This window comes from Acinonyx jubatus, chromosome B2 (genome assembly GCF_027475565.1).
Source record: "Acinonyx jubatus isolate Ajub_Pintada_27869175 chromosome B2, VMU_Ajub_asm_v1.0, whole genome shotgun sequence".
Lineage (NCBI taxonomy): Eukaryota > Metazoa > Chordata > Mammalia > Carnivora > Felidae > Acinonyx > Acinonyx jubatus.
Genome location: NC_069385.1, coordinates 54,128,947 through 54,152,538, shown reverse-complemented (window position 1 = coordinate 54,152,538; position 23,592 = coordinate 54,128,947). Strand labels below are relative to the sequence as shown.

The 23,592-nt window shown below is 35.0% G+C and overlaps 1 protein-coding gene across 1 annotated transcript in view; it reads right to left on the bottom strand.

Annotated features, from left to right (window-relative positions):
* The window catches only part of SEC63 (SEC63 homolog, protein translocation regulator), a 73,436-nt gene that overhangs the window by 34,699 nt on the left and 15,145 nt on the right, over positions 1-23,592 (bottom strand). The window contains exons 2-11 of the mRNA XM_027057150.2: positions 22,118-22,217; positions 17,080-17,194; positions 15,470-15,582; positions 7,780-7,841; positions 7,136-7,194; positions 5,607-5,657; positions 4,500-4,608; positions 2,136-2,230; positions 1,899-2,031; positions 230-322 (exon numbers count right to left, since the gene is read on the bottom strand). Of these exons, the coding sequence (XP_026912951.1) occupies positions 230-322; positions 1,899-2,031; positions 2,136-2,230; positions 4,500-4,608; positions 5,607-5,657; positions 7,136-7,194; positions 7,780-7,841; positions 15,470-15,582; positions 17,080-17,194; positions 22,118-22,217 (930 nt within the window). The remainder of the gene's footprint in view (positions 1-229; positions 323-1,898; positions 2,032-2,135; positions 2,231-4,499; positions 4,609-5,606; positions 5,658-7,135; positions 7,195-7,779; positions 7,842-15,469; positions 15,583-17,079; positions 17,195-22,117; positions 22,218-23,592) is intronic.

Sequence of the window (23,592 nt, the reverse complement as noted above, 5' to 3'; positions counted from 1 at the left end):
TAAGTGACAACAAACAATAAAACAATAAATTCAAAAACATGAGTTGTGATAAAGACTTTACATAATGGAAAATATAGGAAAGAAGAAAAACGATGAACAAAAGTGGGAAAGCTGACTCAACCTACGGGCAGAATTACTGTAGGTACTCATAAATCTTAGAACTATGAAGTGTAATCTGCATATGCTTGCAAGAAAAAGTACAACACAATTAATTACATTTCCACCTCACCTTCACGACTTCGGGCCATTATTATTAGTTGGCAGATTACATTAACCATTTCTTGAAGTAGGGCAGGGCATTTTTTCAACATAAACTGCTGATCTGCAAAACAAGAGAAAACCTGAAATGAATCATTCTACTTTTACAATTATAACATCTTTATCATCTACAGTCCAAGACTAATACTAAATTTAAGTTGTCCCACAAATATTTCACACGACCTAATAAGAATTTTACAGGTTGAAATTTCTCCTAAGCAGCACTGTCAAAAATCAGTCAGAAAATTCTAGCTCAGATATGATGTTTCAAATTTTTAATATTACAAGTGTTGTGCTTTGTAAGTTAACTCCCTTGTTTGGAAGGAATAGTCTTAAACTTAATTCTAATCTTACTATATTTAAGAACCTTAAAAATTTTCTTCTTCTATACCTAAGTTTCTGTAACTATGAATAAGTCCAAAGACTGAAATTGATAGTAATGTCAATTCCATGCAGAAAGAAGAGAGGGGATGATAAAGAGGGGAAGGAAAAGGAATGAGACAGAGTCATTTTTACTGCACCTAATAGTTAACTGTTAAGATCATCCATGGGGTTGGTACTCAACCTAAAAAAATATTTGTTCCCTGTTTCTTAGATAACTGGTAAAAAGGGAGATGGTTTTGTATCTGTACAGAACATTAGAATTACCAGTTAACTTGCAACTCCAATAACAATGCCTAAATAGAGATCCTTCATTCCATCTTAAGTATCCTATCTTATCATCAACCACTGATCATCAATTGGCCTTGTTTTCAAAGGCATTTGATTATATTATTGGCTTTAAAATGGCAGAGGAGGAGCTTCATTCAGAAAGAACATTTATTCCCGAAGGATAATAACTTTCTTTGAAAACTTCAAATGAAATCATGCAAGTAAAAAAAAAAAAATGACAAATTCATGGTATTCCTGGAAACACCACTGTCCCAATCCACTACTTTTATTTATTTATTTTTATTTTGTTTATGTTTATTCACTCCCAGAGAGAGAGAGAGAGAGAGAGAGAGAGAGAGCAAGAGCGGGGAAGGGTCAGAGAGAGAGGGAGACACAGAATCCAAAGTAGGCTCTAGAGTCTGAGCTGTCAGCACAGAGCCTGACACGGGGCTTGAACTCATGAACCACAAGATCATGACCTGAGCCAAAGTTGGATGCTTAACTGACTGAGTCACCCAAGTGCCCCACTGCTTCTCTTTTAAATAGATAGGTGGCTGCAAATACTTAGGAAGCTTTAAATAAAGATTAAACACTTTATCAGCAACCACAGCTGGAAGTGGTGGTGGTAGTTGTGGAGCTGACTGAGGTATTGATTATGAAATCCATTTTTTCTTCCCCCCAAAAGCTTATAAAATCTTTTTTAAAAAGTCACTAGGAATTTTTGTATAATCTGCAACTGACTAAACATTTTTCAGAGTATTCTCTCACCTTGAAATACTAAATTTTAACATTTGCCAAAATATCGGACTTAGACCTTCAAAATATCTGTGAAGTAATTATGTAGCATAAAGATTTCTTTTTAAAAGATTCTTGAGCAATTATTTGATTGAGCAAAAAAGAACAGCAACAAAAACACCGCACCATGAAGTCTAATTAAATCCGTTGCTTTTGTACCATTAAAACCGTGCAGATATTAGAATCATAAATACCTTCTTCAAGGGTCTCAGGAATTTTCATTCTAGCAAGATGAGACAGTAAAAGAACTCTGGCTTTCAGGCTATATGGGCAGGTAAGTGGAGGCTCATTCTTCTTTAAATTAATGCTGCCAATTTCTCTGATTAGCTAGAGTAAATAAAATAATTATTAAAAATATCTATATACTGAAAAGCATTAACTTTAATACCTAAATGCTTATTATATCAAGGAATTTAGGACACATGTCTAACCTGAGGTATTAGAATATTATCTGTTGGTCTGCTTGTGGCATCTTTGTTATACTGAGGATCAAATTCAGAGGCTCCAGCCAAAACCATGATAAGACCTAAGAAAACAAAAGAAATATAAAGGTAAACAAATAAACTTGCTCATCTATTAATTTCCTCTCCTAGGATACTTTATTAATGTAGAGTGAGGCAGTTTTCCAATTGCGCAAAAAGCTAAAAATCATCTGAACTCCAATACTAAGTATTCATTTCTCCAACAAAAAAGAAACATTTCACTTTTTAAAAAGTGTACAGTATTACTTATCACAAGTAAATAGAAACATACATTAAGGGCCCCAAAGCAACTGGATGCATTAAAATCACTTCAAATACCATCTGTTTCTAGATTTAAGCACGTGTTCCACAAAAACTTTCTACAGAGTAATTATTAAGTATCCCATACTATGTTAATAACTATTATGTGAACAAAGGGGGCTCTATGGTTAAACAAGACTGAGAAACAATGAGTTAAAAGAGTTTTAGGTTTCTTCGCTTGATGACTTCTCAGAACCTTAAGTAAACTGAAATACTCTATAATTTACAGAAATTTTTATCATGGAACCCTGAAGGGTTTGCGGGACATGTTCTTTGAAATACACATGATTTGCAGCTACATACACTATGAGCATTACTTGTTAGTCTATACAAGCTCCTTATTTTTTTAAATAATTTTTTTAAAATTTACTTATTTTGAGAACAAGAGAGGAGCAGAGAGAGAGGGAGAGAGAGAAAATCCCAAACAAGCTCCACACTGTCAGCACAGAGCCCAGTGCAGGGCTCGAACTCAGAAACCATGAGATCACGACCTCAGCTGAAATCAAGAGTCAGAGCCTTAACCAACTGTCAATCACCCAGGCGTCCCTATTCAAGCTTTTTAATGACTTTTTAATGTGCACTATAGTCACCTATAGTCATCAATCTCACCTTCCAGCAGAAAATACATACCATGTGCTCACTAAAAGCAGGACAATGTAGAGCTTAAGGGCACAGACCCTGGAGTTTTCACTTCCTAACTAAATGATGTAGGACAATATTCTTCACCTTTCTATGGGTCTCAGTTTCTCCCAATGTGCCTGACACACAGTAAGCACAGTAATATGTGCAAGCTACCGCTATCAAATGTTTTCATGAAAACAACTATTCCTGAGACAACTATGTAAACGATACCAACACTAAAGTAACCAAGGATATATAATCAAGCCCACCAGCTAAAAAATGCTTTTCTGATAGTACTGTATAAGGCTAAGTACCACACTCAGGAATAAAACAGAAATCAAGTTCACTGATGCAAAAAACACGTTAAAAGACATTATAAACATGAAACATTTTCATAAGGGGCTAAGTTTCCATATTAATATTTCAATCCAACATAAGGAAGAATGACATGTGTGCATAAGGGAGAGTAACTCACTCATTCCTCAGAAATAAAAGATCTGCTCACTTCTCAGAAATAAAAAATCTGTTCACACAGTCACATGACCCTGAGGAGTCTCTTTCTCATTACCAAAAAAATTAGTTAAATTGGCAAATCCAAAGTACAGACAAGTCCATTTAGGTTTTGGAACAAAAATGTATTCTCCAGTGAGACACAATTTAAAACTTTAAAACATGTATATCATCTCTTTTTTTCCCAGAGGAAGAGAAGCAGGGCTTGTCTATGACAGGTCTATGATTTCTGCAGAGCAGAGATTCTGAAAGGCAACAAACACTACATACTCCAAGGATAAAATTTACAGTGTTAGCTTTATGGAATCAAAGAAAGTATCTTAAATGGAACTTTTTTTTTGCTAAAAAGAAATTCTGAAATAAGACTCTGGGAATGAAATATCCTGACAGTTTTCTTTCAGCATGCCCAAGACCTGACTTATTTTACTGAGATTAATACAGTGTAATGTACCGATTTAAGGCTTGGGAACCAGACTGCTTGAGTTCGATCCTGACTCTACCACTTAATATTTCCTTAAGCTCAGTTTCCCCATCTATCAAATGTGCTTAAAAACAGTAAAGATTAAATGAGTTAATATCTACATAATCCATAGTAACGCCAGGCATACAACAAATACTCAAGAAATATTAGCTAGTAATATTACAAAGTTAACCCACATGAAGCTTTACCATAAAATTTGTAGGGTAAAAAACATATATAGCTGAGTAAATGGAAATAATAGAAATACATGTGATAAAGGGTACCAGCCACTTTCCTCCAGCTTTAGTTGTATGAACTGAGCATAAAACTGTGAAATAAAAGGTTTCCAGTGGAGTATGTATCAACTCCAAATAAATGACTCAGAAAATAATCTACTATCACAGATACTTAAATTTACTCACGTTTCATATCCATATTTCGGGTTTTATAAACAAAGTATGTATAAATCTGTGTTGTGCGTATTAGAATCTGGTCTCCACTATAGCGTATTGAGCGATACCACCAAGAGCCCTAAAACACAAATAAAATTAAACAATAAATAAAGCACCAAAACCACAATAAATATTAAGTCTAATGCAGAATATGTTACGGTCAAATTTCCTAAGCATTCATAAAACCAATAACAATACCTGAGCTTTAGAACAAATGCCTTTGTTACTTATTTCAAATTATTTAGCAAGTATTTATACTGCCCAACACCTAAACACCAACCCACCTCACTACATATGTATGATTAAACCATTTCAGTTTCAGCTAGAAACTGAACACAAAACAGAAACGAAACAACCCATCACTATAAAAGCAACAAGCTGGTTCCTGACACGCAGTATGGATTCAATAAATATTTGATAAGTAAGTGCAGGACAATTTTACATTTGATATACTACTTTCATTCACATGACTCCATACAGCTGGATCCTCACATAATAAACCTATGAAGAAGGCAAGACAGGTTACTTATTAGTCTCACTATGGGACTCAGGAACTGTAAGATCAGAAAGAAAACCACCAGTCACAAAAGTAACAGTAAAATCATAAACTTTATGGTATTTCCATATTGACATATTATGCAGCTGTTTTTAAAAATGAGGTGTATCTCCAACATAGGAAGCAAAAGAAGTCACAGAATGATAGAAAGACCACATTTTTTTAAAAGTGTGTATGTAAACATAATCCATAGAAAAATATCTGAAAGGGAGAACACCAAACTTAGCAGTGATTATCTCTAACAAAGAAATGAAGTTGAGGGAGACGGTAAAGGAAAACATTTCAAACTCTACATATACCTGTATTATTTCACTTATATGTAACTTTTGTATGGGAGGAGATATACTTTCACATACTTAAATGATATCACCTTTAGAAAACCTTTAAAGTATAGATGAATAGAAGATTCTTAAAATTCAAGGATCAATGGATTATATTCTAATACAAATTATAGGAGGCTCCAAAGCACCCCACCAATTCCCTTTCCAAAAAAAAAGTTAATAAAAAGAGCTAGCACTTACCACAACAACTGGAAGGATAACCATGAATGCCAATCCATATACAAGTAAAACCTAGAATTGAAGAGAAAAAAAATTATGGCTTTCACAGGTAAATTATAAAAACATCCATGAACACTTACCTTGAGGCTTGCGTGGGGGAGGCACTAACAAAAGCACTCCAGGGAGCGTGGGTGGCTCAGTCAGTTAAGCATTTGACTCTTGATTTCAGCTGAGGTCATGACTTCAGTTACTGAGTTCGAGCCCCACATCGGGCTCTGTGGTGACAGCACGTAGCCTGTTTGGGATTCTGTCTCCCTCCCTCTCTACCCCTCCCCCATTTGCTAGCTCTTAAAAGAAAAATGAACTCCTAAAAACAAAAAAAAGCACTCCTCTTATATTATTTCATTTAATTCTTACTTCATTTTCAAATTTTTCAAAGCTACTGTTATTATTTTTCTTTTGCAAATAGAAAACCTGCAGCACACATAGGTTACAGGACTTGTCCTAGGTCACACAGCTAGTAGGTGGATTGGAATCCAGGCATTTCAATTCTAAAACTTATGCTCTTATCCAATATAACAAGTCACCTTTTAATTTGCTCTGTAAATAATACCAGCAAAACAGCTTTTATAAATTATATTTTCCTTCCAGTCAGATACTTATAGCTCTACACGTTAGTAAGTAGTTAGTGCCTTGGAAATAAATGATAGAATCCTGGTTCCTTATCAAGGAGCAACTTCATAATGTTCTATTTACAAATAATTTCTGTCTATTGGTCTTAGATTTTTCTCCTACTGCTTGATTCCAAATCTGGTAGCTAACTATCCTCTTCTCCAGTATTCCCACAGTAATCCTAAGCATGATAGACACACTTACACACAGAAAGCATATATCCCTAAGATAACAAATGTTTGTCAGCCATAAAATAACATTAAATAGCCATTTTCAAAACAAATTACAGACTATATGAATTCTTTTATTGCTTCAAAGATAGCTCCTAATCATTTTTAAGATATGTGAAATAGGGAAACATCTATTCCTGAACAGTAAGTTAATTCCTGATGTTTCAGAGTTGTAAAATCTATCACCAAATAAAAGTCTGATACCCTACTGCCTCCCTAAGTACCATATGGAATATATATCATTAATTTAACATATATTAACATTAATTTCACCTGGGTAAATGTGAAATGAAGGATAATTTAAATGTTGAGCACTACTTAGGATAGATACCATATAAAACCACAGTTCCCCAAACCAAGGAAATGACCCAACCTGAAACTACCTCCAAAAGAAATCACCACAGCTTTAAGGTTCTAAAACAACATTTAGAACACACTGCCCTTCCTCTGAAGAAAAACAAGCAAAAAAAATCCATACCGCCCCAAAGAACAACCTAATAATGGGAACCAATTCTTTTCTTTATTATATAAAAAGTTTTCATAATACACAGTTAAATTAAAGACAGCATAACAGTACTTTGATATAGCTCTCTATAGTACTAAGATCTATCTAGCACATTATAATGTGTCCTATTTACATGTACTCACCAAAATTGAGTTTTTCTGGTCAACTATCCAAGCTGGCAGGGCAATTCCAAAGCTTGTGGCTAAAATAGGAAGAGTATTTCTGAAGAATCTGCACTTCCAATTTTATTTATTTATATTTCAAAATTCTGCACCCCAACCCTTGCCCCCCCCAAAAAAAAAATCTTTCAGAAAGATTATATTATGTGTGTTCCCATTACAGAAAAGTCGATGGATTTTTCCAGAAGTGGGGACAGGGGGGACTCGACCAAAGTATATGAATTCCTTCTTAGTAAATCTAAATTTTTTTATATGTCATTATGTAAACACTATGAATATATGATAAAATGTTTAAAGTCAGTAAAGAAAAACAGATTGTTTTCATCCAACTTTTATCAACTGCTAATTGGAAATTAATGACAATGATCACTCTTCTCAATCTGAGTTCTATCTTTCAAACTGGCTGCTAGAAAGAAAAATAAAAATTAGCTAAAGGAAACTCAATTTACATATCCATTTAACTCCTTGAAGTTATAATTTTCCTATTCACAAACTAAGAATCAAAATATTCCTTTCAATCTATTAATATTTTCACTTAAATACACAAACACACACACACACACACACACACTATATCACTAGTAATTTTTGATTATTATTTACCACACCTTGAGGGCCATCTGGATTTCCAAACTCTTCCCAGTTTTTCCGGGACTCTTCATCAGTTAAACTAGCATTAAGAACAAAATTGCAAAATTAGAAAACCACATCTGCAAAGTACTCACATATACAAACTCTATTAATGAACCAACTCATTTGTTATAGATATTAATTTCAGGAAATCAAGAAAAGCCTCTCTGAAATCAGATAAAAAGAAAGAGAAGAAAGCAAGGAATTCTACATTAAAGAAAATGCTAACTATTGAGACTTTAGAGAAATTCCTGGTTGGCCTGTGGGTTCTGAAGTTTTGCCAGTTCAAGTTGGAAGATAAAACTTTCGAAATTTTCTAAGCAAGCAGGGAGGATTACAGGGACTTTTTTCTTATATCCTTATACATTTTCCAAAATTTCTTCAATGAGCTTTGCTTATACTTTAATAATATATACCTACTTATAAACCCACTACAAATTAATAATAATAATCCCTCCAAAACTGGTACCACATTCTCAAAAGAAAAAAATGAACACCTGGAAAATTCCAATGCTACAGAAAAGTTCATCTTGCATTGTGCTGAGGTCACAATTTTCTCCTAAAACAACTGCCAGAAGGACTAGGGAAAAACCTGCTGAAACAATGCTTTTCTAATCCAGCAATATAAAAGTGACAGAGTGATTTAAAAAAAAATTTTTTTTAATGTTTACTTTTTGAGAGAGAGAGAGAGAGAGAGCGAGCACAAACTGCGAAGGGGCAAAGAGAGAGGGAGACACAAAATCCAAAGCAGGCTCCAGGCTCTGAGATGGCGGCACAGAGCCCAACACAGGGCTCAAACTCCCAAACCATGAGATCATGACCTGAGCCACAGTCAGACATTTAACCAACTGAGTCACCCAGGCGCCCCCAGAGTGATTTTTTTAACACCTAAAAAGAAATATAACCTTTGACCTGGGCAGTGGTCCAAGGCACAAAATGAGAGTGGTTTTATTTCAGATCCCAAAATAGATATTAAAAAAAAAAAACTGAAAGAAATTTTCAATTCCTTCAAAAACTTTACGTTGTTAAGGAGACAAGGCAGACACACACAAAAATGACCAGTAAGATCATAAGAAAGGCATTTTTGAAATCCATGTGGCAAAAGATTATGTTTATGTCCAAATCTAATTTTAACAGTATTTCTATTTCCCAGAACATATGCACATAGGATACAATGTAGTTTTCTATTCAACAAAGCTCCACAGTAAGAGACAGAATGCAGAAGTACCTTTAAAAAAACAGCAACAATTTTCAAAGAGTTCAATTTTTTTTCACCTAAACCATAATTTCTATCTTTTATTATTTTTTTTTTAAGGTAAGCTCTACACCCAATGTATGGGCTTGAACCCATAACCCTGAGATCAAGAGTTGTATGTTCTACCAAATGAGCCAGCCAGGTGCCCCCCCTATTTTTCTTTTTTTTAATTGAAGTATAGTTGACACACAATGTTACATTAGTTTCAGGTATACAAGATAGTGATCTGACAAGTTTATACGTTATGCTATGCTCACCACTAACATAGCTACCATCTGTCACTACACAATGCTATTATAATACCATTGACTATATTCTCTATGTTGTACCTTTTATTCCTTCTATAGACTTCTTCTTAGACTATTATCTATAAACTTATTTTTTCTATAACTGTAAGTCTGTATCTCCCACTCCCCTTCACCCATTTTGCCCATTCTTCCATCCCATTCCCCTCTGGCAACCTGTTTGTTCTCTATATTAATGGGTCTGTTTCTGCCTTTTGGTTATTCCTTTGCTTTGTCTTTTAAGTCCCACATATAAGTGAAATCATATGATATCTGCCTTTCTCTTTAGCATAATACCCTCTAGATCCAGGTCCATCCATGTTGTCACAAATGGCAAGATCACATTCTTTTTTATAGCTGAATAATATTCCATTGTATAAATGAATACCACATCTTCATCCATTCATCTATCAATGGATACTGAGTTGCTTCTATACCTCGGCTCTTATAAATAATACTGCAATAAACATAGGAGTGCATGTATCTTTCTGAATGAATGTCTTTGCTTTCTATGGGTAAAAACCCAGTAATGGAATTACTGGATCATATGGTATTTCTACTTTTACTTTTTTGAGGATGCTCCATACCAGTTTCTGTAGTGGCTGTACCAATTAACATTCCTACCAACAGTGCACAAGGATTTCTTTTTCTTCACATCCTCGCCAATACTTATTTCTTGTCTTTTTTATTTTAGCCATTTTGACAGGTCTAAGGCGTTACCTCATTGTGGTTCTGATTTGCATCTGCCTGATGACTAGTACTGCTGAGCATATTTTCATGCATCAGTTGACCATCTATATATATTCCGTGGGAAAGTATCTATTAAGGTCCTTTGCCCATTTTTTAAAAATCATATTGTTGGGTTTTTTGGTGTTGAGTTGCTAAGTTCTTTATATATTTTGGATATTAACCCCTTATTGAAGATATCATTTGCAAATATCTTCTCTTATTCAATAGGGTGCCTTTTTATTGGTTTCCTCTGCTGTGCAAAAGCTTTTTATTTTGGTGTAGTCCCAATAGTTCATTTTTGCTTGTCTCCCTTGCCTTATGATTTTAATATTATTTTTTTCTAAGTAAGTTCCATGTCCAATGTGGGGCTTCAGCTCATGACCATGAAAGCAAGAGTTGAATGCTCTGAGCCAGCCAGGTGCCTCTGCCTTATGTCATCTAGAAAGACTGCTATGGTGGATGTCCAAGAAATTAGTGCCTATGTTCTTCTAGGTGTTTTACGGTTTCAGATCTCATAATTACGTCTTTGATCTATTCTGAGTTTATTTCTGTGTATGAAGTAAGAAAGTGGTCCAGTTCCATTCTCTTGCATGTAACTGTCTAGTTTTCCCAGCACCATTTACTGAAATGACTCTCTCTCCCCAGAGTATATTCTTGCCTCCTTTGTCATAGATTAAATGACCATATAAACGCAGGTTTATTTCTGGGCTATTTTGTTCCATCAATCTATGTTTCTATTTTTGGGCCACTCCTATACAGTTTAATTACTACAGCTCTGTAGTATAGCTTTAAATCTGGAATTGTTATACCTCCAGCTTTGTTCTTTTTTCTCAAGATTGCTTTGGCTATTCAGGGTCTTTTGTGGTTCCATACAAATTTCAGAATTATTTGTTCTAGTTCTGTTGGTATTTTGATAGGGGTTGCATGGAATCTGTAGATTGCTTTGGGTAATACAGACATTTTAACAATATTAATTCTTCCAACCCATGAGCATAAAATATCCTTCCATTTGGTGTGTCATCTTTAATTTCTTTCATCAGTATTTTATAGTTTCCAGAGTATAGATTTTTCACCTCCTTACATTTATTTCCAAGTATTTTATTCTTTTTGATATAACTGTAAATGGAACCGTTTTCTTAAATTCTCTTTCTGCTACTTCATTATTAGTGTGTAAAAATGCAACTGATTTCTAGGTACTAATTTTGTATCCTGCAACTTTACTGAAGTCATTTATTACTTTTAATAGCTTTTTAGAGATCTTTAGGGTTTTCTTTTTTCTTTTAATTTTTTTTAAAATTTTTTAACATTTATTTTTGAGAGACAGAGAGAGAGAGAGAGAGAGAGAGAGAGAGAGAGAGAGAGAGAGAGACTGCCAGTGGGGGAGGGGCAGAGAGAGACAGACAGACAGACACAGAATCCGAAGCAGGCCCCAGGCTATGAGCTGTCAGCACAGTGTCCGACACGGAGCATGAACCCACAAGCTGTGAGATCATGACCTGAGCCAAAGTCAGACGCTCAACCCACTAAGCCACCCAGGCGCCCCTTTTTAATGTTTATTTTTGAGAAGGAGAGAGACAGAGTGCAAGCAGGGGAAGGACAGAGAAATAGAGAGGGAGACACAGAATCCCAAGCAGGCTCCAGGCTCTGAGTTGTCAGCACAGAGCCCAACACGGGGCTTGAACTTGGGAACAGCAAGATCATGATCTGAGCCAAAGTCAGACACTTAACCAACTGAGCCACCCTAGGGTTTTCTATGTACAGTATCATGCCATGTACAGATGATGACAATTTAACTTCTTCCTTACCAACATGGATGTCTTTTACTTCTTTTTCTTTTCTGATTGCTGTGTCTAGCACTTCTAGTACTATGTTGAATAAACATGGTGACACTGGACATCCTAGTCTTATTCCCACTCAGTTTTTCACCTCTGACTTTGATGTTAGCTCTGTGTTTTTCATATATAGCTTTTATTATGTTGAGATACGTTCCCTCTAAATCTACTTTTTTGAGAATTTTATCATAAACATAAGAATTTTGTGAAATACTTTTTCTACATCTATTGAAATAAACATCTGATTTTTATTCTTCATTCTGTTAATGTGGTGTATCATACTGACTGATTTTGCAGATACTGAGCCATTCTTGCACCAGAATAAATTCTACTTGATTGTGATGAATGATCTTTTTAATGTACTGTTGAAGGTGATTTGGTAATACCTTGTTGAGAATTTTTATATCTATGTTCAACAGGGATTGCAAATATTTTTAAACTTCTCTGGTCATTTAAGGAAACAAGTACGTTGACATCCTCAGTCCCTTTTTAACCATAACTCCACTTACGCTATTTGACCAAGGCCAGAGTAAAATACAGAAGCCAACAAAAAGCACTATCAGAGAGACTGCAACTTCAGAAGGAGGGGTGCGTATGGTAGCTCTGTTTTGCTAAGGGAGGGATGTTTCTCAAAAAATTTTGCCCTGGTTTCCCTGTACAACTGCCCACTCACTTAGGACTTCAGCTATTTGCCCTTCTAACCAGAATTTTTTCCCAAACATAACTCTATCCCCTCTACTTTTCTGATGACAGCAACATAACAAACTGCTCTGTTTTCCAAACAATGCCCTCAAATTTCACAAAATAAAGCATAGTTCACATCATAGAAGCACTTGATTTTTTCAAACTGCACACACTGCTGATTACAATTCCATTAACTCATTCATTAAGCTGACTTGTACAACTGGTGTGAGACACGCACCATGTTCAATATTCAAATTAAAGGAATCATCAACTTTTAAAAAAGTTGTTAGAAAGCAACTAATTTTTGGATAGTTATTAGTGCTTCGGTAAAATACCACTTCTAAGACTTAAAGTACTTAAAAGTTATGTAATTTTAGTATAATTCATATATAATGAGCTTAAACAAGACCACTGATATTAACATAACTTTCAAAAATTCAATGAGTATAAGGTTTCCTAAACATGATTACATATCTTAATTTTGGAGTTAGGAGGCTGTGTCATAGATTCTATTACAAATCTGATAAGATCTATAACCCTTCTGCTCTAGAAAAATGCACAGTTACAAATACACATATACTCTGTATACAGTTTCGGGGGCCCCAGATCATACAACCTAATCTAGAGAATGCTTTCATTAAATTATAGGTGAATGACCCTGAGTTGACTACGTAAACCAAAATTACATATTATATATAGTAATACATGAAAACACATGTTTTTAAAAATTAAAATAGCTTTAAAATAACATCTAGGGGTGCGTGGGTGGCTCAGTCAGCTGAGCATCCAACTTCAGCTCAGCTCATGATCTCACGATTCATGGGTTCGAGCCCCAGTCAGGCTCTGTGCTGGTAGGTCGCAGCCTGGAGCCTACTTCTGATTCTGTGTCTCCCTCTCTCTCTGCCCCTCCCCTGCTCATGCTCTGTCTCTCTCTCTTTAAAAAATAAATAAACTTAAAAAAAAAATGTTCCTTTAAAATAAAGTAACCCCTATGTTGTCCACTCACTATACAGTAGGTTAAAAACAGGTTTTACACCCAAAAACCAAATCTCAACTATATGGTTATAGAAAAAACAGAAACTATGAACCAGAAAATTCAATAGTTGGTCTAACTCCTCAAAAATAACCAGAACTCCTTTTCTTTAAGTTAGAAACTGGTGTGAAGAAATAGGAATCACCCAAGCCTATTATTGTAATGGGCACATAAGGGAAAAGAAAATCTCCTGAATAACCAAAGCAAATTCTAAAAAGCTTTGCAGATCAAAGCCTTTAAATGCTGCTTGAGTTATACTTGGGCTGCTAGAGTAATGCATAAAATACATGAACTTCAATCACTCAGAACTTGTAATTAGTAAAATGTACCTTTATCTAATTCATTTATACTTATACAAGCTACAAGATCTCAAAGTTCTGGGTCCCATAATCATTTTACTCCTTCATTTGTCTGATGGACCATCAACTATTTAAGACATTTTAAACACAAAACATTCTGTATCTTGATCAGGTAATTGAGTTAAAACCAAAAGCCATATATTATTCTTCTGTACTTTTTAGAAAAGTGACCATACATCATAAAGAGTCAGATTTCCATTAACTTGAGGACAAATTCATGAACTTAAAAATGTTACAATACCTGGGGAGCCTGAGGTGGCTGAGTCAGTTAATCATCTGACTCAATTTTGGCTCAGGTCATGATCTCATGGTTGTGCGTTCGAGCCCCACATTGGGCTCTGCGCTGACAGTTCAGAGCCTGCTTGGGATTTTCTCTCTCTCCCTCTCTCTCTCTCTCTCTCTCTCTCTGTGTGCCCCTCCCCAGCTCGCTTGCTCTCTCTCGCTCTCAAAATAAATAAATAAAGTTACAATACCTGAAAACTAAATTTAAACTAAAATTAAAATTACTAAATAATCTTAGCTATCTGACTTCCTCTGGGTATCTTGAATTCTTCTGAAATTACCTGAAGACAGCAACTAAGGCACTGAAACACTTGTGTAATGAGAGTAAATGGCCGGAGGAGACACAATGAAAAAAGGGGGAGACACCAACTGAAAGACTGTAATCTGGAGGACATCTGCTATGCAGAAAATGTAGTATACCCTTCAGAAGCTCCTAATGGCACTGCTTTATTGCAGAATCATATTCACATATGTAACAAGCAACTCACAAAAAAGAGGGGACAGGAAACACAGTCAATAGACTTTTATTAAGCATAAAATGATTATTTCCCAAACTTCTGTAATTCACATGCCACTTTCACAGTTTGCTATTATATCTGAGTATCCTATGACTTACATTTTTAAAATCAGCTTACAAAATGATACATCACTGAGTCCTCTAAAAACAGACAATATCTTGTCCGGATTTTACTCTTTAATTCAATGCAAGAGCTATACGGGGATATGCCTATGAGTCCTGAAGAATCCAGCTAACTTTTACCTCTTGTAATATTAACACTCAAGGAAGAGCTACCTCTAATTTTATACACTCTATCCTGTTTCCCAAAAATTAAACTAGTCTTTACATAGTTTAATGAGACAGCTACATTTCCAAAACAAGAGAAACAGATCCATCTTAATAAAAGCCTAGAAATGAAAACAAGGTGTAAGCATATCTTCTTCTAATCAGGATACTTCGAAAATAGCTCAATTAACTTACTACTTAATTTAACTAACATCACAGGGCAAAAGCACTACTTTAACTAATTTACTTAAAATTCAAGCTTAGTTAAATTAGCACTTTTGGTTGTCATGCAGTTCCATGAAGAATAGATTCAACATATGAGGTTTTTAGCATTTCAAAGTGGCCAACAACAACTGACTATTTCATTCAAATAAAGAACTTTCTTTACCACTTCTAAAAACGTGTAATGGGTCCTATGATACTTACGCTGCATAAGCTTTTGCTATCCTCATGAACATAACTTCATCACCTCCTTTATCTGGATGATATTTAAGTGACAGCAAACGATACTGTTTCTTAATTTCTGCTACCGTTGCCCCCTGAAAGGAAAGCTTTGTTTTAGTAAAACTAAGCACAATGCTGTAAAAACATAATTCATCCCATTTTGAACTTAAAATATAAACTATTCAATATTTTCAGAGGGGCTCCTGGGTGACTCAGTTGGTTAAGTGTCCAACTTCGGCTCAGGTCATGATCTCGTAGTTTGTGGGTTCAAGCGCCACATCAGGCTCTGTGCTGACAGCTCAGAGCCTGGAGGCTGCTTCGAATTCTGTGTCTCCCTCTCTCTCTGCCCCTCCCCAACTTGTTCTCTCTCTCTCAAAAATACTAAAAAAATTTTTTTAAATATTTTCAGAAAGAGAAAGTGTTTTCATCCTATATACTTGTCCCTTAAATTTCATCCCATGTATTTTTAATAAAAATACACTTACTTTGTCCAATATATTTATTTTATTGAGCACCTACATGTTGTGCAGCACACTAGGCACCAATGATTTAAGAGTAAAACTACATAATGCCACATTGAAATAAAAGGACAGTAACATTTAAATATCAAAGAATGATCACAGTAAATTAAGTCTCTCTGAAGAAACCCTCAAATCAAAGATTAACTTCCCTTCTAAGAAATAATCTGAAGAAAATCTGGTTTCATCTGCTTATCAATATTTTAATATTAAATAAATAATTAAGAAGGTTATCTTAGCTGTTTCCTAATTAGACTCAATTTCTATTAATAAACTTTTCATATTAATTTGTATGGCATTAAGTTGCCCACAAATCTTTTATTAGTCTTAAAGCAAATTTTGCTTCTCCAAAACAGAAAACTAGGTATGTTTCATATTTATATTATATTATATGAACCTCTGGATCAAGCCATCTACTGAGCAAATACTAGAAGTAAAAAAAGTGGTTTGGGGGAAAAATAGAAAGAGCACTAGATTCAGCTTGGCTACTAAGAAGTTATGGCACTCCAGGCAAGACACAATTTTTCAGGCCTTGTTTTCTCCATTGGAAAAAAAGGCTAGAGGATCCCTAGCATTCATTTCAGTTCTAACTTTCCTCTGATATATCTAAAAGACCAATTTTCTATTGGGATCCATCAATCAAGTTCAATCAGGAAATCACCTAAAGAGTATATCCAAGGTTACAATGAAACCAGTTCTTTGTAAGACACAAAGACTTAAACACACTGCCTTAGTGTCATCTAACAAAGGGTCATAAGATTTTTATCATTCAACCAACATAAATGAACTCCTGGTTTTAACTTTGCATTAAACCAATCCTACACAAGTCTTTAAAAAATATACTAATTTCTCATCTCACTTAAAATATTCTTACATTTTAGCAATTACAAACCAAGACTTACTAGAATGGCAATCAACATTTGTAGCTTAAAAAACATATATACATTAGAATAATAGATTAAATATCCAAAGTCTCATTTCTTTAGGCACAACCCAATTTCTTTTAGAATTTAGACTTACAGTATTTTCTTGAGATCAATAAACTAATGTGCATTATATAAAAATACTACTTACAGGATCCAAATTTAATACTTCATAAGGATTGTATTCTTGATATTCTCGGTCTGTTTTGGAAACTTTGTATACAAGGAATAAGAACAATGCCCATCCTGCAAGCAGAACTATTTTCCTGTTTAGGAAAAAGATAAGTAAAGTATAAATAAATACATCTATATGGTTTTCCTTTAAGAGTCTATAAAGACATTATGGCAGATCAAGGCAATAAAACAATCTAAAGTGTATACATCGTTATGCTATTGAGTCAATTCTACAATCTCTAGGTTGTAAACTCCTGTTACAGCCAGAACAGTGTCTTTTTTACCTATGAATTCTCTAGAATCTAATATAGTCTTGCATCTAGAGTCTTGCATGTGATATTCCCTCAATTACTATTTGCAGAATTTTATGTGTAGAACTTAATTCAACTTACTAACTTATTGGTCTCATTATATTAGATCAAAATATATCAATACTAAGCATTCAGTAAACCATGTAATGTAAAAAAAGAGCTGCTCTTACCCTTGCAATTACACTTTTACTAAGATAAACTACAAAAAATGGGTCAATTATGCAATGATGAAGGAATAGCCTTGTTTATAACAGTAAAACTTCAGAAACAAACTCAATGTCCATTTATATAGAACTAATTAAATAAACCATTTATAGGAGATTAATTAAATAAACCAAGACACAACCAAACAATTAGCCAACACAGATATAGAAAGATGCACATATAGGTTAAAAAAGGATATAAAGGAACATATGGTTTGGAAAAAACCTAATTTCTCCTCTCCAATATGTTTTATTTAGTAAAAATATTTAAAAGACTGATATTAGCAGTGTTGGAGAGGCTAAAGAAAAAAGGAAGACTCATACACTCTAAACTCTGAAAAAATATCTGGCAATACGGTCAAAAACCCTAAAGTACACACCCTTTTAACAATCTACCTCAAGAAATTTAGAAGGAAATAAACTAGAATTAAGTATACAAAGGATAAAAAACTGGTCACATATAAATAACAGCAGAAAACAAACACAGAGATGTGCATCAATAGAGTAGTAGACAAATAAATTAACAGTATATTCATAAAGTGAAATATCATCTAGGCAATAAAGACAGTATTTGCTGTGGAAGATTATCTATTGTTAACTTTTTAAAAGAGGGACTCCTGGGTGGCTCAGTCAGTTAAGCGCAGGCTCTTGGTTTTGGCTCAGGTCAGTCTCACAGTTTTGTGGGTTCAAGCCCCATGTTGGGCTTTGTGCTGACAGTGTGGAGTTTGCTTGGGCTTCTCTCTTTCCCTCTTTCTCTGCCCCTCCCCCACTTGCACTGTCTCTGTCTCTCTCAAAATAAATAAACTCAAAGAAAATTTTTTTAATTAAAAAAAAGAAAAACAGCTTTCAAAAATATATGTATTATAATGCTATTTTTACAGATAAAAGTTTATTATAAATAAAAATATAGATAGTAAATCATCTTAATAGTGGCTATCTTTAAGTGATGAAACTGAACAATTTTTATTTTTTTATGCCCTTTACATCAATTTGTTATGCTGAGTAGGAACTGTTAAACACATAAAATGAATCATAGGAAACCTAACCAAACAAAATTGGAGTGACCCGTTTTCAAAGACAGAAAACATTCCATGTGTTTAAGCTCACTTGGTAGAAATCTAGCTTAAATATGTTTATTTGGAATGAGACTCTATGATCAAGTTCCAACCTACCTAATGACCTTTATCACCCTTATTTAAAACAAACACAAAAAACCCATCTCCCCAAGCTCCCTAAGCTTTTCCCACCATCATGCTTTTGCTCTTGAATCTTTCTACTTAGAATTCCCATTCCCCATCTCTGCCTATCCAAACACTATTCATCCTTCCAGACTCATACCTCAAAGCAAGCCTTACCTTTGCCAAGGTCATCAATGGAGAAACAGCCAAAAAGAAGCAAAAGAAGTAAAACCATGTCTCTCCCCCTCGAACTCACTGCAAGCTCCTTGAGCTGTGGACAGTATCTCAGTTTTGACTAACCCCAGAGTAGCTTAAACACAGTTGGCATTCAGATGCAAATTTCTTTCTATCTGGCCAAAATAACGTTCCAATTCTTATTAAGGGCAAAATACAGTACTGCAAACGGCTTTCCATACTACCTAAACACCCAAAGACAAAGAGGATGCCGTAACTGGAACACTCTTACCTAGCTATGTAGGGAGAGGTAATTAAGAACATAGGCTCTGAAATAAAACTACCTGAGGTCAAATCCCAGCTTCACTACTTATTAACTTAGAGATCTTGGAAAGTCGCTTTCTCCTTTACAACTCGGTTTCCAATTTTTAGGGTAGATTTAATAATTAAATGAGATTAGGTATGTAAAGCACCTAGAAGGTGCCTCACTGATAGCAAACAATCGATTCCTGTTAGCTGTTCTTAGTATCTCTGACCCAAATCTCAGCTCTGACCTCACTCAGAGAAGCCTTCTCTGTCTCAAGCCAGAGTTGAGAGCCCTTCCTCTGCTCTTTCATGGCACCCACCTCACAGCCCTTATTATTATCATTACCTGTTTACTTGTATTTCTCACAACTGTTAAGTTGTTGAACCACATCTATTTGTTAATCACAATATATCAGCTCTTGGTACAACACCTGATACATAATAGGCATACAATAACTACTTATTGAATGAATAATGAAAATAATTTAAACAGTAATTTTCTAAAAATAAATGTTTATTCATTTTTGAGATAGAGTGTAAGCGAGGGAGGGGCAGAGAGGGGGACAAAGGATCTGAAGTGGGCTCTGTGCTGACAGCAGCAAGCTCAATGCGGGCTCAAACTCATGAACCATGAGATCATGACCTGAGCTGAAGTTGGACACTACCAACTGAGGCAACCAAGTGTCCCTAAACAGTAATTTTTAATTCAAACCCAAAGTTTGCTATACCTTCAATTTGCTAAAAAACACTTGAAAACCTACTTTATTCCCACACAAGTTAATAATTCCACATTTCGTTCTGCCAACTCCCCCAAAAGGCTAAGAAAGCTCAGAAAACAAAGATAAAAGTAAAATTGAAAACCACCAAAAACAAACAAATAAACAAGATTTAAAAGCAAACAAAGGTAGAAGGAAAATGAAAACACCTAGGATATGCTACACCCCATGATAGCTTTACATGTAGCACCTGGCTCTCTGAGACAAAATATAAAGGGAAGAGAAGACAACCTCATAACAGAATCCTTCAGAGGCTGATGAAAACTATAACCACCAATAAAGCCAGGTTTTCATTTCCTAAAAACCAAGCAAAGGTGGAAACATAATGGATTTCATCATGATCCCCACCCAATTTTTAAAAAACATTATTTAGGTCCTGTGAAAAGATAAGCATTTTTCCCTACATATAGGGTCAGTGATCAACTTGTGAAGTCTCGTGTTTTTCTTTAAGCATATTTTAAAGGTCATTTTGGAACCAACTTCCACAAATTAGAGCATTACACAATGACTGCTTAATTCTGAAAGAATGCTTTAAGGTTATGGAGCAAAAAGGTTTTGATGGTTTCTGACCTTATCTAAAATTGTTACCAGTTATCTATTTAATTCTTCCTTACTTATAAACATCCCTTAATCTGTACTTTCATTTAAGTAAATCAGTTTGCTAATCACTGAAGAGAACTTTACACAATTGGGCTTTTTCCTTGAAAACTGAAGTTCAGATACTGACATAGTGTTGACCAAAGCCCAGAAAAGAAGAGATTGGGAGGGCAAAAATATTTGCCTTGCTGCCTCATAAAACTATGAGAAGCAAAGGCAGAGTCAACAGTGAACATAAAACTACTCTTGTAAACACTAACTTTGAGTTTTAGTTTTGCATCGTTGAAGAACTCTTAACACCAAAGCTAAGATTTCCCTTCCTCTGTAAAGGAACTAAACCAGGCAAAGTCAAACCTTACAAAGAAAAACTATTTAAAACCCTTGAAGTTAGAGATGTTGAAAATTATCATCATCATTTAAACCAAGATCAAAAAATAAATGGTTCTACTTTTACTAATTTCCTCTGCTAGTTCTTCCCCTCCTATCTACTGGATAGACAGATATAAGTAATTCACAAGATACAGTCCTCCTATAATGGCAACTCTTTCATCACCTATCAGATTCATCTACTACCTCAAAACTGACAACTCAGAGTGAAGGTCCAAAGCCTAGTCTCTAAACCAGCAGACCCCAGGCCCCCTTGCCTCACAAAATCAAACACGCATCCTCTAATTAAAAATTCTAATGGCTTGTTTAATCAGATTGGCGTGCAAAAATAAAGGGTGACTATGTCCCCGTTCCACCGCTTCTAGCTCCAGGAACGCTTCTAGCTCTCCAGGAGCGAAGAGAACCTCTTAGTCTCAGGTTCTTCATCTCAGAAAACAGCAAAAACATCTACTTTGAAGTTAATGATAAAATTAGGAGATAACACATAAAGCCTTAGCACATCTGGCATACAGTGTGTGCTCAATAAACCTTAATTATCACTATGAAATGCAAACTTGATCATGTCACCTCCCTGTTTTTGATAATCTTTTAAAGATTCCCCCATAATCTTTAAGGCAAAATTCAAATCCGGGCAAGATGCACAAGGTCTTCCTTCAAGATTTGACTTCCCTTTCTCCCACCCTCCCTCAAGTCAGAAGTACATTGTCTCAGGGTGCCTTGGGTGGCTCAGTTGGTTAAGCGTCCGACTTCGGCTCAGGTCATGATCTCATGGTTCATGGGTTTGAGCCCGTCAGGCTTTGTGCTGACGGCTGGGGCCTGGAGCCTGCTTCTGATTCTGTGTCTGCCTCTCTCTCTGCCCCTCCCCTGCTCATGCTCTGTCTCTTGAAAGTAAATAAACATTAAAAAAAAAAGTACATTCTCTCTCCTAAATCATTCTGTTCAGACAGCTCTCAAACTCACATCTTACCCCTACTAAGGCTACAATTTCTTTAAACATATGTCTTATTCATCATTACACCCATATTTTATATGATACCTAGCAAAGAATAAGAAGTATTTTTTTAATTGAAACCAATTACTTACTTTACAGTAGGAATAATATTTGGCTGGGGTTTTAATAACCGTAAACGATACCACATACATCTTCCATACACTTTTCTGATATTCTTTAATCGAATTTGCTCTGTCAAAACAATAAATAAATAAGATGATAAGTTGAAGCATTTTTCACTGTGAAGACAAAACCAGTTAATAACATACTAACCTTCATTACCATGCTAAATTTTGTTGGAACATCAAAGTACTACCTTCTCAAATAACCTTTAAGAAAAATTCACAATATAGGTTAATTTTTCTGCCACTCCAAACAAATGATCTATCTGGAAAATTTTGTTCAACTACCAGGCAACCATTTGCATATGAGACTTAAATAACTTCTAATCAAAAAACGCAAAAAAATGACTTGAATCCAAAATACTTAGCCACATAATCAGTAATTTCTGAGAAATGCTTTCTTCCTTTCCCTTCTGCTATAGGAGGTACAGAAAGTATAAAATAGTTGAAACATGCAGCTTATTAAGGAAGCTAAGCGGAAATGGTATTATTCAATCATGAAAATGTTAAATTAGAAAAGTCACCCAAACCCATAAGAAGTTAAAATAGGTTCATATAAGAGTTATGAAAGGCATTATTTTAGTCCTCAGAAAAAAATCTGCAATTCAACTAAAAAGGAATTAAACCAAGCCAAAATATCATGTATTGTTTTACTAATAAACTCACTACCAATCACTTGAATAAGTCTCCCAAGTTAAAAAAATAAATAAATAAGTTATAAAATAAAAATGTACCAAAAAAAATAAAATAAAATTTAATTTAATTTAATTTTTAAAAAATGTACCTCTTAGCAAAGATGGCATGCAGAAAGCAAAGGAAAAAAAACCCTGCCCCTCCCAAAGCCAAAGCCAAAACAAAGGCTTGGAAGGCCAAGAAGGCAGTGCTGAAAGGCAACCACAGCCACAAAAAAAAAAAAAAAAAAAAAAAAAAATCTGCATGTTACCCACCTTCTGGTGGCCCAAGACACTCCAAAGGCAGCCCAAATATTTTCTCTGGAAGAGCAACAAGCTTGACCACTATGCCATCATCAAGTTCCCCCTGAGCAATGAGTCAGCCATGAAGAAGATAGAAGACAACAATACTTGTGTTCATTATGGATGTCAAGGCTAACAAGCACCAGATCAGACAGATTATGAAGAAGCTCTATGATACTGACAAGGGCCATGGTCAACTCCCTGATCAGGCGTAATTAAGAAGGCATATGGTCCACTGGCTCCTGACTATAATGCTTTGGATGTTGCCAACAAAAATGAGATCATCTAAATAGAGTCTAGCTGGCTAATACTAAATATAAATTTTTTCACAATACTAAAAAAACTACAAAATCACAGTCCTTAAATGAGATGTTAGATAAGTAAAAGAACTTTGCCTATAACAGAATGCTCCAAAGCCACCATGTAAGAAGTCTAACTACCCTGTTACCACCATACTTTGAGGAAAGCATC